This window comes from Rattus rattus, chromosome 15 (assembly GCF_011064425.1).
Source record: "Rattus rattus isolate New Zealand chromosome 15, Rrattus_CSIRO_v1, whole genome shotgun sequence".
Classification (NCBI taxonomy): Eukaryota; Metazoa; Chordata; class Mammalia; order Rodentia; family Muridae; genus Rattus; species Rattus rattus.
In genome coordinates, this window is record NC_046168.1 from 66,077,354 (window position 1) to 66,096,964 (window position 19,611).

Consider the following 19,611-nt stretch of genomic DNA (forward strand, 5'->3'; position numbering starts at 1 on the left):
TGGTTGACAGAGGCCTCTGTGCAGGCTTGTGCAACTGTCCACAGGGCTGCCAAAGGCACAGGGAAGCCAGGGCAGAGAAGGGGTCTGGTAGCGGTCTTTCTGGAAGCCAATCCACAGGAAGGTGGCACCTTTACTCCAGACGCGGGACCCCAGGGCCCTGAAGTAGAGGTATCTTCATTTTGGCTTAGTGTAGTTCCAGGGCCGCCGATGGCACACTTAAGCGTCTGGTGAGGTGAAGGCGTGAAGCTGACCATGGGGGCTGAGTGTGCTCTGCCAATAGGGCACTCATATTCTACGAAACCAAAGCCCTGCAGATTCCTGACCTGCGGGCTCCTGTTTGTGGGGACCACCTTCACCATCCTGGGTCCCCATCCACCCTTGCCTCTCTCCATTTTCCCTACTGCAGGGCTGTGTGCTAGCTAATCCAGCTTCCCCTGAATAAACCTGGCTTCTGATTCTTCCAGGACACTCAGCCCAAGGTAGAGTCCTTCTGTGCCTCCTCTTGGCCGAACCAAGGGAACTGACCGATGTGTCCCGGCAGTTCTAATTCTCTTCCCTTCCCTCCATTAAATATGAAGTGAGGACCATAATTTACACACATCTATATTCCCTACTGCAACTAACAGTGTCTTCTTGTTTGTGGAAGATAAAGGAGCTGACCTTCTCAGAGGGTAGAAGCAGGTTAACAGACTGACATAAGCAAAGGAGGGACCTGAAGTAAAAAAAGAGGGGCATCACGCAAAGGACAGAGTCAGAAAGGGGTGCTTGCTGTATACATGCACACATGGGCAAGAGTCAGAAAGAAGCACTTGCTGTATACATACACACATGGGCGGAGTCAGAAAGAAGTGCCCCACTGTGTATTCATGGACAACAAGAAGTGCTTACTGTATACACACATAAACAGAAAGTCAGAAGCAAGTACCAACTACACACACACACACTTGAACAGTGACTCACAAAGGAGCATGCACCTTAGGCACCCAGGGACAGATGAAGTCAGAAACAGGGTCCACTCTCCCCTTGCAAAATAAAATATTGGTAACAGAGAATCCCCATTAGCTAGCCATTAGCTAGCACAGACGTGCTGAAAGTAAAGTTTGGAGGGCCCATCAGTTATTTACCGGGGCGGCTCTGTAGAGGCGATCAGACGGATTCCCTTGTAAACGGCCCTCTCTGCCATGACTGAAATGCTTCCTTCAACCATTTCCCACCCACATTTAAAACTTCCTTCTAAGGATGTTACTGCCCACGGTGGTTTCTGTAGCATTCTCTCATGAAAGGGCAGTGCTTTTGAAACTGCCAAGACACCAGAAATCTGTCTGACAGGCTTTTTGGTCCCCTCGGATGGAGGTGTGAGTCCTCGATTCTCATGCCCTGGAGTTTTGTATTTCCTCTTAAGAAGGACACAGCTAATGTGTTCTGTCTTCTTCAGAAGACACTCTAGGGTTAAGGCCTTAGCCGAGTGGTAATGTTCCTCTGAAATCATTAAAGACTGATCTGGGGGAAAACGGGAGCCATAGCAGGGCTGCTGACGGATTAGATCATTTTAATTGACTTTGCAATTAAAATTTCCATCTGTCACTGAATCTAGTTCCCACAGATGAAAGGTGTCCTGAGAGACTCTGGGAACGACTTACGCTTCACACTTAGCAGTTACAAATATGAGAACAGATAGAGGCTTTGTCTTCAGTGCCCAAGACTGAATCAGAAAACCACTGTTAGGGGGCAAAGGGCAAAACGGCACACTGTAGGCTGGGCTTCTGAGTGAGCGAGGAAGACACTGGGTTCAATCTCCAGAGGGAAAACCTCAGCCACAGAAACCCAGTGGCGCCCTTACTCACTACCGACATGGGGACCAACACCGGATTGCAGGGCCACCAATGGAGCTGCCTTACTTTTATTTCCACAAGATTCTGGAGTAACGTACCATCTAAGAGTTTCCCATGAAACACCGCCAGGCCAGCAACTCTCCCAATGAAAGTGAAATAGGACAAGTGATCTTCGTTACACAGGCCTGAGTTGGGATTGATCTGAAGTGTGTAGTTGTCCCTTTGGGGAGGAAAAGAGAAAAGTCCAGTCACACTTAACTGAAAGAAATCCCAGGAAGCTGAAGTCCCCTTTGTCACCCATCACTGCATCTTACAGTGCACGTGCAACCTTGGGGACCTCGTGGCAATGGACGTGAGCCAGGGCATGCAAACCATTAGCTAGCCCTGCGAGCCCTTTCTGTAACTGACAGTTACGGCTTGTTGAAGCAGGTAACATGGAAACTGCTGACGGCTGACTCATTTTTATCCATAGAAATGTCGATTTTAGGGATGAGTGCTCAGTCGTAAAGCACTCACTCGTCCTGCAAACCTGGGCGAGTTTGCAGTTTGATCCTCAGAACACCATTTAAAAAAGCTGGGTGTGACAGCTCACACTTAACCCCAGGGCTCAGGAGGCTGAGACAGGTGGATCCCTGAAGGCTTCCAGGCTGCCTGGCAAGTTCCAAGCCAGAGAGAGACTGTCTTAAAGAACAAGGTGAGGATGTCTATGGCTGTCTGTAGGCCCTCATACGTACGTGTGCACAAGTGCATTCGCTGTTACAAACACACACGTGCACGCATACAGTCATGTACATGATGTCAATTTCAAGTGGGTCAACCAGACATCTTGAGAACAAGGGGACCCTCACAGTGGTAAAGGAGGTGCAGAGATTCTCAAACACACAGTCCCTGTAGATGGTTTCTGTGATCAAAGGTTAATTCCTTCGAGAGGCTTTTGATTTGGGAATTTTCCCTAAAGGTCCAACTCTTGGTTTCTGATCGCAAGAGCCCCGGGGAAAGAACATGGCTGTCTCAACAATGAAACCCCCAGAGCACACTCACAATCATTGTGGCCAAAGAGCTTTTTTTTTTTTTTTTTTTTTTTTGGAGCTGAGGACCAACCCAGGGCCTGATGCAAGAGCTAGGAAAGAACATGGCAGCTCTACCACTGAGCTAAATCCCCAACCCCTCCAAGGGGCTTTCAATGAGGCAGCACAGACTGATTTTAGGAGGGAGACGTAGGGAGAGGTTAGGACCTTGGCTCCTACTCTGCTTTCTACCTGGTGGTGTTACTAGAGGACTCTCTCAGAAGTCTCACTAAGGACCTCAACTAACCAAGGCAATTTGTGGCTAGATCGACTGAAGACTGTCCTGAGACAGTCTTCTCAGTGGACCCTAAGATACAAGCACCCCAAAGAGAGATGGAGGAGAATCCACGTCAATAGCAGTCCACTCTGGAACAAGGCTAAATAAACGTGTCTTTTGCCAAGTCAACTATTCTGTTGGGAGTTCAAGACTGGCCTCATGCTCTCAAGCATTCTCAGCCCGGAGACAACAGGAGCCAATGTGTGCTGAGGAACAATTCAATCTGCCTCAGTTCTCTTGCCAGGCAATGATGAAATCCCCATGTCAGGCAGAGCCTGGTTCTTCTACTATGGGAACATCCCAAGCATGGGTCTTCAAAATCGTCATGATATGCCTTTAAGTAGTGTGACTTCAGAAATGATTCTTGTTTATATGACTCTGGATTCCAACACTAATAAACCTTTCCTTTACATCAGAATGGCACTCCAGTGAAAACTCTTTGCTTCCTCCATAATTACCCGATATAATTTCCGTTTCAGGTATTCACAGTATGCCGTGCTTCACCATGTTGGATTGGAACTTGTTTTTGGACTGAAATCTCAAATGGGTGAGTTACTTGTCTCTTAATTATGTGTTAAATTCCTTAAGAAGGAAGCTGTCCCAGCTGCAGGGAGGGGCACACACTACAGTGACTTCCAGGCACTTACGTGGCAGAGTACTCGAAGAGGCCATAGTAGGGGTTAAACATCTCTTTGGACAGTAAGAAGAACCACTCTCTGGCCACGCCCCCATAGTCCAGGCCTTTCTCTGATTCAAACTCGATCCACAGTCTAGCCTTTAGGACATCAGGTCTCTTTACAGACATGATCCTCCGATAGGATTCTTCAAATATGTTGTTTCTGTGGAGTTTCATTTCAAACCTGTTTGGAATATCAGCCTAGATGAAAGATGAAAAGACAGGTTCATGATCATATGGTGTACACACACACACCACAACTCACACACACATATACACACTCGCACACACATACATAAACACACAGACATGCACACTCTCACACACACCACACACACAGATACCCATAAATACACACATATACACAATCACACAACACCCACACAGACACCCACAAACACACACATATACACACTCACACACACATACATACACACACAGACATGCACACTCTCACACACACCACACACACAGATACCCACAAACACACACATATACACACTCACACACACATACATACATACACAGACATGCACACTCTCACACACAGACATGCAGATTCTGCTCTGTGTATTTACAGGGATAATGTTCTCAAGGGATGGAAATACACACATTATACACACCAATTGGGTCACACCATGTGTTCACAGGGTTTAGTGTAGGAAATACCCACAAACATACAGATATCTTGGGGCACTGTGGTACATAAAGACAACAATACACATTTACAGACAACCCACACCACACACACACACACAAACACACACACACACACACACACACACACACCACACACACACACACACACATACATACTCACATACCACACACTCACGCCCCACCCTTAGAGGAAAATAACCAAAGGGCAGAAGCAATGGCGGCCTTCAGATAAACGTACAGTGACAACTGGCTCCACTGAGAGTCTTCCTTTTACAGGTTTGTCCTCTCACAGGAGAACCTCCCTGTGTCGAGACGGGACACAGAGAAGCAGCCACTCAGAGCTGCTCAGGCCGAATCACCCGCCTGTCTTCAGGAGAACATCTGCTGAGCCCAGAGACTCGTCTTACCACTAGGGAGACACAGCACTTCCCCATCAGGCATCTTGGAATACTTGTTCAAAGAAAGAAGACTTAATCCCGTGCAATCCAACCTTTACGTATGACCTCCAGGCAAGCTGGAACCAGTCTTATCTCTGGTAGGAACCGCAGCTGGGAGATACAAGACTTGTTGCCTGCGAGCTCATGGCACTGTTGTGGGGAGTGGGACCCAGCGTCCTACTAAGTTTGGGTGAAACATCCATGAACCCAAAGTTGATGGAATGAAGCCCAGCATTGAGTGGGTGTGCAAACAGCCACCTGGAAGGGGCCTTGTCCTACATGGGCAACAGTCATGGAGCTGCTTGTCTCTGGAGGACACACGACAACTCACAAAGAAACACTACAGTATGCACCGATGTGAGCTTCATTGTCTCTAGTTATGAAGGAAGAACTTGCGTCACAACCATGGGACAGATGGCAGATTCTGAGTGAGGACAGAAGTGGCCAGTACTTCTTTACCACAGGACAAAGCTCAGAACCAGAACATCAACTGGGAGGGGGCAGAGAGAGGGTGGCAGAGAGAGGGTGGCAGCCTCAGGCAAGCGGAGGGTTCTGTTGGGGCTGAGACTCTCCTTGGCCAGAGGCTTTAAGTTTCTGAGCAAAATGATAGCAAACCTAAGATCCACAGCAGCGGTAAGGAACACAGGAGATGTAAGGTTAGGGGTGGGGAGGCTGCCAATAGGAAGGAGATTAAACTCAGTGATGCCTGTTTAAACCTTCCAGGACCTCTTGGTTGTAAAATGTTAGTGATGATGGTGGTGGTGGTGGTGGTGGTGGTGTGTGGTGGTGGTGGTGGTGGTGGTGGTGGTGGTGATGATGACACTTGGGCTCAACACTACCAAGTATATAATTTTATGTTGTAAACTTCATGTTAAAATATGTATGCTAGTTATGTAGTTAAAATTGCATCTCAGATATAAAGAGATGTAATTCAATGTGGTCTCCCCAGATTTCTTGACTTCTGTCTTGAATTAGTTTCTATTCCATAAGAACCATATGATTATTTCATAGATCGCATAAGAAACTGCCCTTCAGGTGCTCTGATAATGGAACACTGAGCCAGTCTTCACTTACCATTTCTGTACAAAGGAAAATTCAGACTTAAGACCTGGGTGGGCCAAAGGGCATTGAAAAAAAGGAAGTACACACACACACACACACACACACACACACACACACACACACACACACACACACACACACACACACTCTCTTCACAAGCATGCTGTTGAGGTAACGGGTGATGGGAGCAGGCTAAGACACACAGAGCTTTCGGAAGACTTGACTACTCACAGGTTTCTTTAATTTCTTCCTAAAGTAGTCGTATTTCTGCTTAAATTCTCTGGAGTACGGCACAGCCTGCAAGAGAAAATTCATACACACAGATAATGTAAGCATATGCCTGAGAATTTATGTATAGCGAGCCAAGGTTGGCAAAGTTTCACGGATTGCAAACCTTAAATACTCATATTCTGTATTCTCTCCAGAAAATTGGCATAATGTCTGCACGGCAAAGGACTGAGTCCCAGATGTGAGGAGAGCTAGTCAGCACAGCACTAGACTTGTAGCCAAGGAAACTCTTAGGATCACACTGCACAAACTAGATCCCTGTTCGCTATGAATTTTGCCAGAGTGTGAGTCAGGGTAACACAGAGACACATAGATACAAAGTGCCTTCTTTGTCTATCACGTCCCCTCCTGGAGTTAAGTGTTACTGGAAGTGACACTTTAACATACAACCCCACGTGATACATAGCGGTCATCTAAAGTCTTTGTGGGAAGCCATGTATATTGCTTGTGCTAGAGATTCCTGACTCAGGAGGAGGCAGAGGCAGGATGATGGTGAGTTCAAGACCATCCTGGACTGTACATCAAGATGCTGTCTCAAGACATCAAGCAATGGGGGCACATCCAGCCCTAGCACCACAAAACTTAATAGCAACAACGTAACACAACCGACCTTGCGGAGAAATACCGTAAACAGAAAGGGCAGTCACTGATAACCTCTTTCAAGGAGTGGAAAATCTGAGTAAATGGCACTTTTGAAAAGAGTTAGACTGAAGAGTTGCAAAGTTTGCCTTTTGGTGTCCTGGTTGGTTTAACTGTCCACTTGGTAATTTCCTTATGGTGTATGTCTGCCTAGAGATCGTCTTGGTTGTCAATTTTTATAGGAGGGCTTAGCTCACCGTGGGCAGCACCATTCCCAAGGAAGGTGTTTCTGGGTTGTATGGGAAAGATGGGTGAGCCAGCCAGCAGCATCCTTCATGTTGGAAGTAATGCTGTATGGAACACGCAGGCTTGCCCTCAAGTGCCTCCCTTGATGGACTGGAAGTGGAACTCCTAAGTTCCTCCAGGTCACTTTGGGCCAAGTTATTTATCACAGTAAGAGGAATGAAACTAGAACACTTATGCAAGAATTCCTTTAAACTCAAATGCTTTCTCTATGGAAAAAAAAAATGGCCCACTGGGGTGGGTTCAGGGTCTCAGTCAGATACAACTCTTAACAAGCTTTGATATCCTATCTAGGTGACATCTGAGAGGCTGGGGCAAAATCATGAATTTAAGATCAGCCTGGGCCACATAAGACCCTGACTCAGAAGTAAACAACACACGAAAGTTCTTGTAATAGTTCTTGTAAGGATGTAGCAAAGTAATATTTGAACATTTTAAGGAGGTGACTGTAAAAATCTGTGATGCTTTTATGAACCAAAGAGGACTGATCTTGTATGCAATCCAATGATTGAATCAGCAACTGTCTCAGAGTTGCCTTTTAGCAAACTTACATACTTGGGCATGGTGTACCCAACCCTCGGCAAACCACCCCCAGACTCCAGCACCTTTCATCATGCCTGGTCTTGCCTTCAAAGAGACAGAGTGAAGAACAAATACTCTTTAAGGCCTTTGCACTCTGTTTTAAGGCACACAAAGAGCTGACAGCTCCCCCAAAGCCCTATTCTTTATAGAAAAGTTTATGTCATTTGTTTTGAGTGCAAGAGCAATGAAGATATTCTATTCATATACGATGCTTAAGAGCATTCTAAAGACAATGCACACGGCCTGTGGTCTTCCTTCTGTCTGCAGGCCTGTCTTCACACGGGTTTGTGCTGAGCCTGAGAGCCGACCACTCTTCCAGTGCATTTCAGACGGAGTTATATCTGAGGAGGTCATGTGTGACTTCCCACACTTGCTAATACGTAGACAGCACAAGAACAAGAACAGCAGATTCTAACATAAACGAAGATGATATCACCGGTCTGCTCTGTCAGCACTATATTCCATCTCAGACATATTCTAACATGAACTAAGGTGATTTCACCACGGTCTCTGTTCTGTCAGCACTGCATCCCGACACAAACAACATTTTCTTCACATCTGGATGAGCTGACCTTCTCTTTCTAGTGGCTTCCTCATCCACCAGCAAATACTCTTTAAGGCCTGGCACTTTATGTGCTTAAAAAAAATGGCAACATAAAACAAAGTCCTTTCCCAGTTCCCCGCTGGAGTTTATGCTGGTAGGGCCACGGGTAGTAGAAAAGTAGGTTATTAGAAAGGCAAGCCAGGGAATCAGCCTAGACATCCAGCGACAGATGAATGAAGAAATGTGTGCATGCATGTATGCAAATGCCAGAATGAAAACCACTACTTTGCACAATTAAAAAAAAAAGAATAAACATAAATAAAAAAAGAATAAGCAGAGGTAGGAGTTAAGCAGGGGAAAGCTGATAGAGTTTGGGGGTGGTTATTTTGTGGGAGTCTAGGGAAGGCAGCTCTGAGGTACCTCTGAGTAGAAACTAGAGAGATGGATGAAACAGATGGGGAACAGTGGCCATCAAGGCCCAAGGAGGAAAAACATTTGGATGACACTGTCAAGATTAACTGTGACTGAGATCGGGGGTGGAGTGGAAGGAGGCCGGGGGCATCACTCGCTCTCCCGTTTTCTCATGCTGGTTTAGCCAGATTCTATCAGCAGCTAGCTCCGTGATATGTCCTTACCACTAAAAACCTTTTCCTCAATTATGTAAGAGGAGTCTGACTTGGAACACTGCTTCCCCTACCATATGGTGACTCCATTTAAATTCTTTCATGTGTATATATTTTTGAAAGCCTCTACAGTAGTAGGTTTCCATACAGGTTTTCAAAGAATCTTTAGTCTCTCCCCACACTCCCCCTTGTACCCTGATCTTCCCCCCTCTCCCCCATTCAATCCTATTCCAGTTTTCCCGTTATCTCTCCCCTTCCTTATGGGATCTCTTTCTTTTTCCCTGTCCCCTTACTAGGTCTCTAACCTCTATGGTTACCTCGATTGAACACACATACACTCACACTGGAAGTTTAAAAGCTAAGACCCACAGATCAAAATTCCATGCCATTGGCATCGGGCTCTGGGTTACCTCAGGATGAATGGCTCTAGCTCCATTCATCTACTTGCAAAGTCTTATTTTTCTTAACAGCTGTATAATATTCCACTGTGTAAATGTACCACATTTGCATTATTCATTCATCAGTTGACGGACATCTCGGTTGCTCCCAATGTCTGGCTGTTACGGACAGAGCAGCAGTGAACATGGGTGAGCAAGTGTCTCTGTGGTAAGAGGTAGATCCTTTGGGTGTATGCCCAAGCGTGAGATAGATGGGTCTTGAAGTGGATCCACTCTCGGCTTCCTGAGGAACCCCACACTGATTCCATAGCAACTGTACAAGTCTTAACAGCAATGGATGAGAGCTGACCTTTTCCCCTTTTCTCGCCAACATGAGCTGGCATTTATTTTACTGATCTTGACCATCCTGACTAGGGTAAGATAAAATCTCAAAGTACTTTCAATTGGCTTTTCCCTTACAGCCACGGATGTCAAATATTCAAGTGTTTCTCGCCATTCATGCTTCATCTCCCACCACTGTTTAGTTCTGTCCTCCATTTTACACTGAGTTATCTGCTTGTAGACCAAGTAAAACCTCCAGTGCTAGAAATGGGTTTTATCTGTTAAGTCATTGGCCAAAGGGGTCTCGTGGACAGACAGACAGACATAAGCTGTAACAGAGTCCTAGGCTTAGAGCTGAAAAGAGCATAGGAAAACTAACCTCAGGCCCAGGGAACCTACAAGGAACCTTGTCTCTCTCTAGACATGTAAGTGGAGACACTCTAAAGGAAACAGATCGTAAATAAATTCATGCTCCATGCTTGTATGCAGGTGGGTCTGAGTTACTGTAATCAGGTGGCATAAACGCAGGTCAAGAAATGACTGAAAATGGTAGAAGTGGGAGACAAAGTGTGTGTGTGCCTGCATGCAGACATTCATGAACACAAGTACCACAGTCACCCAGACATTACACAATTGTTTTGGAAATAAAGGCCTAATAAGTAGGAGATTGAGTACCCCTAGAACTGTGGAGAACAGAGGACACAGAGAGAGAGAGAGAGAGAGAGAGAGAGAGAGAGAGAGAGAGAGAGAGAGAGAGAAAGAGAGAGAGTTCAGTATCTTTGTATCATTAAAATATAGAAGAACAATTTAAAAGGCAATATAGAAGAAGTAAAAAGACAAAGCAAAATTTATAAGACCCCAAAGGACTTTGAGCAATTAAACACGCTCACTTCTTAGGCACAACGAATACGTAAAACATTTACAAAAACCTGGAGAAATAATTAACTGGAAGAATCAAGTAACAACTGCAAGTGCAGCCAAGGAGGGAGGAAGAAGGGTCCTGAGACAGGACAGAGAGCAATGCAAAGGCTTGGGTGGGGTCAGCATGGGGAAGGCAGTGTGGGGATAGGCGGCTGAGCATTTGGCCAAAACAGAGGACAGATATAATACACACGCTCCCCAGGGATGATCCTGCATCCAAGATGAGAGCCACAAGGGGAAATCCACAGCCCAACATGCCGCTGTGAACCCGCGGTACATCGATGATAATGAGAAAATCAGAAAATCACTAGAGAGAGAAATATCTGCCCTCCAAGAAATGGCCATCACGTTGGCAGCAAATTTTTAATCACCAGTTTGGAGGCCAGGAGGATATGGGAGAATATCTCAAAAAAAAAAAAAAAAGGAGGAAAAAAAATAACAGGATTATGTAATCAGCAGAACCGAGCAGTTCATGGAAAAGGCCAACCAGATTGTCTCTCAGCACCCGGTAGCTCATTGGCAAACCGTCACCATGTACTACTTGCTGACGAGTGTGTCACTCGCAAGAGAGGACTTAGGACTTTCCTCTCTGTCCATGACCAGAGAGTGCTGCAATATTTCAGGGGCTTACATCTAACCAGCACGGGTGAGGGGCACTAGTGCAGATGTGGTGAGTGGCAGAGTCGATGCACGTTCCATAGCTTCCCGACCTCTTCTCACAGGGCTTTAAAGGGGGAAGAGGCGTGGTTGGCTAGCATTTATTATCACTGTCCTAACAAATGCCAGCACCCTCTAATGCACGGCTTGGTCCTGTAGCCGGCTTGGTCCTGTAGCCCGATAAACAGGAAGGGAGGAGTGCTTTTCTCTGTGAAGGAGCCGGCACCCACATTTGGGTACAGGGTATGTCTTTCTATTTTTCTGAGTGCTTCTCATCCTCCTAATTCTCATCTTTAAGCCTATATTAAATTATCGTTACCAACGATGCTTAACTGTTAAAAAAAAAAAAAAAGAAAAAGGAGACAAATCCTGATTATCCATGTAAACCAACCTTTCATAAAGGACCAGGAAGAAAATATTTCAACCTGCTACCATTACCACACCATTTTCTCCTCCTTTCTAATCCCCGTCGAAGGCCCCGAGTAGCTGTACCCGTCGGGAAAACTCACCGAAGAGCTGGGGTGGATCTTAAGCTATTCAATGTTACCAGTCTCTGGATATCACAATAGTAACACACAAGAAGTGTGTACAATACGCAGTCACACATTCATATAAGTGGGGGGAACATGAGGATACTGACCGGACCAGTTATGGCTGGGTTCTGTAGTCTTGGATCTTCCCACTGAGTAATTTTGCTATCTGAAAACATTAAAAACATCAGTGCATTAGTTCTAATCCCTTCGGCATACAGGATATTTAAGAAAGAAAAAAAAATTCCCTTTCTAAAGCCCCTTTGGGTTGACCCCAGGGAGAATTTAGTATTTTGGGGTTAGAAGGTGACCCTGCTATTGCATGGCAAACATATATATGATTAGTTAAAAATAATAATAATAATAAAACGCACAACAAAGGTAAAACCATATCCTTGCATTTTTGGGGCGAGCAACCTGGTAATCTGCAATTATAAACCTCTCTTCCCATAAAGGATTTATAACTCGATCTTGGTTTTCAGAAGGCATAAGGTTTGGTTCCCTAAGAAGCTAACACATACACATTTCCTCCTTCTCATTTCAAATACTTCTTGAAATGTGCTCCTGATGTTGAAAAAAAAAACCTGCTTTCAAGTAGAGATTTCTACATGGAACACAGAAACAATCCACCCTTGTACCTCTGGCGTGCACTTGTAACCAAAGCAGCAGAGGTGGTCGTCACAAAAGACAGAACGTAGTTGAGAGCAAGATTCAGAGAGAGGGTTCCCTGGCAGCCTGGCTGGGCAGTTTCCTTTCCTCCAGAAGAGTGAACAAAAGAGGTCAGGTGATAGCATAAGAGCAACTGCCCAGGTTGTGCGGGGTTTCCCAGGTGCAAGACCAAAAATGCTTCAGAGGGGCCTGCGTGTGCGGCCTCAGGTGGAAGTGTGTCTGGGGCACTCAGACAGAAAAAGGTTCGAAGGGCAGGCTGGGTTACAACTGGCTACTTCTAAGTTTAAAAGAGAAAGTGATGTGTGTGTGTGTGTGTGTGTGTGTGTGTGTGTGTGTGTGTGTGTGTATTTATTTCTCTGAAAATTCACACTTTTCATTCTTTTTTTGTTCTGTTTTTTCCGGAGCTGGGGACCGAACCCAGGGCCTTGCGCTTGCTAGGCAAGCGCTCTACCACTGAGCTAAATCCCCAGCCCCTCACACTGCTCATTCTTAACCTGGTAGTGAGCAGACTGTAACTCACAGATCCAATTTCAACAAGCGCCCTTAGTTAATTTTTTTAAAACTCTGACGTAATTAAGAAATTTCTTGAAAATGAGACACTGTTAACAAGAAATGCTCCAGGCTGATCATGACTAAAGCAGATGCTGACATATGTACGAAAAAGCCACGGAGAAGATACACTCAAGATAAAAAATGGTCTACGTTAAGAAAAAGCGGAGGAAAAAAACCCTTAAGACTACACATCTACAATGCTAATTCTATTTTAATTTGGCAGGAAAAGTACCTGAATGGAAAGCCCAACAGCTTCGGGGGACACCAGCAGATGCAGGTGGTATTTTAAATAAATGAAAAAAATTTAAACATAGGTGGTATTTTAGGTTGTCTAATTTCTAGAAGGAGAAAGACTTTGGAAATTCAAAGCTGCTATTGAGGCGGAAAAATTAAAAAGAATAAAATACAGGTCACAGAATACAGCAGGGCACAGCAGGCTAGAACCCTGTAGCTTGGGTAATACCTGTCTTTACTGGAGGTTTGTCATCAAAATAAACAAACAAACCTCTCCCAACACAGGAGGACTTTCAAATCTTCTGACCAGACCTGAATGTCAGACTCCATCGCTGACACCTGCACTGGCTTCCCTTAGCTTCCAGAGCAGGTGACCGACAACACCTAATGGCCCTATAACCGGACACCCCAGTCAGCAGCCAGAGGATTAACCTGGCCAGCTGACTTGATTGAATTGAGATTAGTGAAGCAAACCTCGGGGTGTGTCTGTGAGGGTTTTCCCAGAGAGGATTAACTAGGGGGGAGGGGGAGAGGGCAGCCCTAGCCTGCAAGCTAGGTGCTAGGTGGATTTAAAGGAGAAAATTAAGAAGGGCCATGAGCCTTGCTTGACATTGTGTCACTCTCTTCCTGTCTGTCAGGATGAGAAGCCTCTGCCATACCTGTCTACGGTGGTGATGGTCTGGAATCAAGGGAGCAAAGGACTAACGAGACCTGTGAGCAGAAATGAATTCCTCATCCTTTAAACTGACTGGGCCAGCTCTCGGGTCACAATGGCAGAAGTCTCATTAACAAAAGCAGTGTTGGGTTGGGGATTTAGCTCAGTGGTAGAGCCCTTGCCTAGGAAGCACAAGGCCCTGGGTTCGGTCCCCAGCTCCGGAAAAAAAAAAAGAACCAAAAAAAAAAAAAAAAAAAAAAAAAAAAAAAAAGCAGTGTTACAAAGCACTGACTACCGAGATCAAGAACCTGCCCGCGTCCTTGCCTGTCTTTGGTGATCATCCAATTGTCTTTTCTTTATTCTTGCTGGGTGGGGCTTGCATCTGTGTCCCAGACTGATATTCCTCACTCTAGCCCTCCAGGGCCATGGCCTTACTGCCTCTATTCAAGATTTCCTCCGTAGGTCTGGCCCAAGTTTATTCTCAAGAATACATCTGACCACCGTCCTTCGACTCTGGGACCTCTGAAGCTCCTACTGTGTGCAGAGTGAATCTGAGTCCTCATCCTGTCAGACACCTGTTGGCTTGGCCTGGGTGTCATGCCAGCCAGCCCTTTGTGTGCCAGTCAGGCAGAACAGGACTGCATTCCTTTGAGGTTGGTATGGCATGACCAGTCAGGCTCCTGTAAATGCCTATCCACATACAAACAAATCGTGACCAAGGCTTTAAGGTGTTTGAGGGGCAGAGCCCATGCAGCAGTTCTCACTGCCAGTGTGGAATGGCTGGCCATATCTGGTTTGTTCTAAACTCAATTTCCACCATGCCCTTTAGAGTGAATCCTGCTCAAAATCAGTCCGGAAGAGAACACACACCCCACAGGGCCATCTTCAGCCACTGGCAAGCTGAGTACTCCAAAAACAGGTTCACCTTCCAACACCATGCAGAAGACACCTCCTGGCACTCTCTACCAGACATGGGCCCCTGAGAACAGGGTGGTAAGGCATCAATCCCACAATTCCTCTGCACTGCTGACCATGCCCCAGCATGTAACAGGAGCTTCCTGTGTTGTCTTTGTAACGGCTGAGGGAAGAGGCTGATAGTGAAAACAAAGTCCTTCACAGAGTCTGAGCGCTTGGAACCACACGCGTGTTCCTGGGGTTGAAGACCGAATCTTTGTGAAGTGTCACTTACGGGCGGAGGAATGGGGGACAGTTAGCCACTGTTCCAAAAGAGAACTTGAGAATCTAAACGTGTTCTTTTTACCTTTGAGACATTTCAAATCAAACGACAAGAGGGAAGTAGAGGGAATGAGAAACCAAGCTACGTTAGCTACTGCTCATAGATTAGGTAACGGTGGGCAGGGTGTGGGAACACACAGATGACTGGAATTTCTTTTGTAGCTTTAGTATTTGAGATGCCTCTGGCTAAGTGCTCAGCTTCTGGGCACATCTGGTCTGTGAGAAAAATGTTTTCCTCAAGAGCGCTAGAGATTTCATTCTAGAGCTCTCTCTCTAACACTTTACACAGAAGGAGTGTGTCAGTAATTATCAAATGAATCAAGGTGTCCAGAGAAGCATTCGGTGCTTCTGAAAGCCTGCCTCTCAGGGCGACCACTGTCGATGTAGGAAATCCACGGTGGCAGCAAAGGGAGATGGTGGATTTTGCCAGAGAACTATTGGGGACATTTTACTCTGAAGGTGAGGAAACTTCCAGTTCTTATCCAACAGGTGATTAAAGCGGTTTGGGGGTGTACCCACTGATCTGAGAAAACCTTGGAAACACAGGGATTTTGTACTTCCCACGCTAGATTTTGAGGGGAAAGGCAGATGACTTCTCAGCATGTATCCCTTTACGGCCATCCACAGCAAAGCTTGCTAAATTATGGAGAACTGTTTTTAGTGGCATTAAGAGTTTAACCTCTCCCCCCACTTTAGAAAGTTCTCCAAATTTAGAATAAATAGTAATGGAGGAGGGGGCGGGTACTTCATGCACGTACTCAGAAAGTGGTCATGTTGACAAGTGTATGTTCACTGTACAGTGCTGGAAAGTGCATGACTTGGTGTTTTGTCTAATCAAAGAAAAACCAAAGCTTATCTATCTTGAAATAATCTGTTTTAACTCCAAGGGTGGCCCTGCCCCCTAAATATTCTGAGTTTTGGGTAGGTCTTCTCACTGACTTCAAACCCACTAATCCTCATGTCCGAAGGCAAGTTCTTGGAGGAAGTCCCTCCTCCCTCGAGATAGCCAATGGTCTGTGTACGAGCACTGCCTGGGGACAGGATTCTCAGCAAAGGGCTCATGGATACCTGAGCTCACTTCCTGCCTCTGAACTAAATGAAAACACACAGCCAGATCCCACCGACTGCACTCGGATTTGAATTTTATCAGAAGCTCCTTTATGCTTCTGTTCCTTCTTCAGAAGGTTTTAGGGCTACATGAACGTAATTTTATGAAAACACAAACCACCGAAAGACAACAAACAAACAGAAAGGCAAAACAAAACACCCCCCGCAAACCAAACCAAACCAACCCAAAACGCCCCTCAACCCTCCAATACCAACTCGCTGGCTAGAAGCAAACGTTATTAGTCGAACTCGTAGAGGAAACGAGAAACCGCACATATATCCACGGGTGCTAAAGCAAACATCTCCAGCAGATACACTAAGGTTTCAGGAAAACAGCTGCGAATATCATTAGTGTGCTGGGTGCGGGGACACATGCCAGGATAGAAAATAAGTTCAGAACCGGCACCTCTGAGGTCAGTGCTCCGAAAGCATCCAGTGGAAAACACTTCTCCAGTGGATTCGCTTTGCTTTTCTTTCTTTTTTGTTTTTAGAACTAAAAATCGTTACTTCTAATCTTATTTTCTATTTCCAGAGTGCATTGATTAAAAGCACGAATATCAAGGGACCGTCAGAAACAAAAATAAAAGTTTTCTTTTTTAATTATTAAAAAAAGTTAATGGGTCACAAGATCAAGTTGGGTGGAAGCTTGAAGGACTACTTTGAAGCAACCTTGGGGTAAAGGCACAGTACCGTACAAGGGCACTGACTCTCTGGTATCATTCTCTCCACATAACACCTGGCTGCCTGGACAGGGAGTAAAATGACAGAGCTTCACATCACATTTATGTCACCCTCCCCATCCTGTACCCCACCACACCTGTGCACACAGCAGGGTCTACTTACTATGGTCAATGTAAAATGTGCGGCCGTCCAGGTGGATCCTTTCTTCCCAGCCAGGCTAGCATCCAGGGAAAGGGGGTGGGGGGTGGGGAGGGAGAGAATACAAACGTCAGTTACAGTTCCCAAATCCAAGGCGACAGTAAAACTCCAGGACCCTTCTTTACTCTTCTCTGCAAGAAACACCTTTGCATGGAGAATATTCCAAACAATGCTAACTCGGGCACAGCAAAGAAGTCACACAGGATCAAGTGTCTCACAAGCTTTCACCACATGAAGCTCCAGCATGATGCCATGGGAACCTCAGGGGAAACTGCCACAGCGCTCATTGTGAGGGCTGGAGAGAGGGCTCAGGTTCCCAGCACCTGAGGCTGCTGCAGAGGACCTGGGTCTGTTTCCCAGCACCCACAGTGTCTCAAAACTGTTCGGAATTCCAGTTCCCCCAGACCTGATGACTCCTTCTTTCTGACTTGTGGGTACCGGACACACATAGTGTCTCTCCACAGACTCGGGCCAAACAAAAATATGCATAAAAATAAACCTAAGGAACATCTGTAAAAGAGTTTAGCCACAAAGTGCTTACTTAGTTAAAATTCCTACTGTGTACTTGAGGGACGGAGGGGAGGGTTCACTTAGCTATGGAGCACACAGTGGCTGAGTAGCCCGGTGCTGAGGCCTCTCACCATTTACACTCAGGCAGCTAACCAGCTTCCCCTCCCTTCCACCGCCTGCAGATGAGGGTGTCCGTCTATGCCTGTGCCTGTGCACAGGGGTAGCAATGGGTATGGAGCGCTGAGATGCCTTGACTGTTAGGATTGTTCTCTGTCCTAACAAGGCAGGGCCTCTTGGAGAGCCTGGAGCGTTTCTTTCAGTCTGTCTCCTAGCCAGTGTGTTCTGGGGACTGCTTTCTGCCTCTGCACTCACAGCTGACAGGAAGGATGCCACACCCCCTCTTGTTTTTTGAGGGGTGGTGTGGTGTGGTGTGGTATGATGTGGTGGTATGTGTGTGTGTGTTTTGTATGTGCACATGTCTGTGCAGGTGTACATGCCTATGCCTGTAGAAGTCTGAGGAGGGACTGGGTGTACTATTCACACCCCACCCCATTTCTTTGACACAGGGTCTTTCTTTGACTGAGCTTGGAGCTAGTTTAGTAGCCAGCAAATGCCAGCCAGCTCCCTGTAGCACCAGGGCTACAGGCGTGCATATGGCCGAGTCTCGCTTTTCATGTGGGTCCAGAAATTCGAACTCGGATCCTAATGCTTGTGCGGCAAGCACTTTTTTACACCGAGCCATCTCCCCAGCCTAAGAGGTTCTCTTAGACTTTCAAAAGACTCTTACCCTGGGGAAATAATAACAACGACTTCCATTTAAAAAAAAGTTTGTCAGAGGTTGGGTGTGGTGGTGCATGGCTGCTATCCTAGAACCAGGGAAGTAAGAACAAGGGGATTTTGAGTTCCAGCCTGGTCTGAGTCGTCCAAACAAATAATACTAGAACCCCAAACCAGAACCAAACCCAACCCAACCCTGTCCCCTCATCACCAGCATTTTTTATGAAGGGCGCGCTCTTGAAGAAGGCAGATGGTAAAAGTTTCATCCCAAACCCAGTACAGATCAAATTATATCACACCTCCAAAGAGGAACAAAATTGCAAAACAAAACAAAAATCAAAACTCTACCCTCAGGTTCATAAAGAGTCCACAACAAAGGGAAAAACACTTAAAAAAAAAAAAAAAACAAAACCCTACAGGTTAAGTGACTTTAGGGAAGCTTTCTGTGATTACTTGTGCCCTTTCTTTCCACACTGTTTTCCTGGCTTTTGTTCTTAGGACTTTGTCAACAGTATGGCTGGAACTTGGGAGTTGCTAAGTTACAAAATAAACGCACGCTGTTTAAATTGGCACCTGCAGTATATGCCCCTTGTACATGTCCTGTGTCAAAAACGAACTCCCACTAATGGCTGGTAATTAAAAGCCGCTTTATACAAGCACTGGCTCGTAATGTACTAGAATATTCCTTCAAAATGCCCGACATCTAACCCTACTGAGGAACATTGACCAATGGACCCAGAAAGCTTGGGGCAAGGGCATTGGGGCAGGGGGCACTGGGGCAGGGGGCACATTGGGGCAGGTGCACAGGCTTCCCATGAACACGGGGAGGATAAGCACACATTTCTGGACCATTTCATGTTTCTGTAATATACTTACAGGAAGAGGGCCCAGGTCATTGGGGTTTAAAGATGCTTTTGACCGCATATGTACTGGAAATTTCAGCCGTGGATCTTCCTGCAGGAAAAATGTACATGACAGCTGTTAAGAGGGGTTCCCTGTGTGCACTCATTGGCACCTTCCCATCCTCCATGCCTCCAGGCACCCGGGAGGGATCCTGGTTGTCTGCTTGGTAGAGAAAACCTGGCTACCATGTGTTAGAAAAGGGGAACAAACCTTTGATGGGAGGTTAACTGTTTCCCCAAGACTCAGAGAAGGGGGAAGGGAAAGGCAACCAGATTGGGAGATGCATGACTGTCCTCCAGGGAGGGAGAGGAGTGAGTGTTCAGTCTCTAAGT

The 19,611-nt window shown here is 46.0% G+C and overlaps 1 protein-coding gene across 1 annotated transcript in view; it reads right to left on the minus strand.

The window, feature by feature from the left end:
• The window catches only part of Nedd4l (NEDD4 like E3 ubiquitin protein ligase), a 323,775-nt gene that overhangs the window by 20,252 nt on the left and 283,912 nt on the right, over positions 1 to 19,611 (minus strand). Inside the window, exons 17-22 of the mRNA XM_032885399.1 lie at positions 19,253 to 19,330; positions 17,054 to 17,108; positions 11,868 to 11,926; positions 6,243 to 6,308; positions 3,824 to 4,053; positions 1,931 to 2,052 (exon numbers count right to left, since the gene is read on the minus strand). Of these exons, the coding sequence (XP_032741290.1) occupies positions 1,931 to 2,052; positions 3,824 to 4,053; positions 6,243 to 6,308; positions 11,868 to 11,926; positions 17,054 to 17,108; positions 19,253 to 19,330 (610 nt within the window). The remainder of the gene's footprint in view (positions 1 to 1,930; positions 2,053 to 3,823; positions 4,054 to 6,242; positions 6,309 to 11,867; positions 11,927 to 17,053; positions 17,109 to 19,252; positions 19,331 to 19,611) is intronic.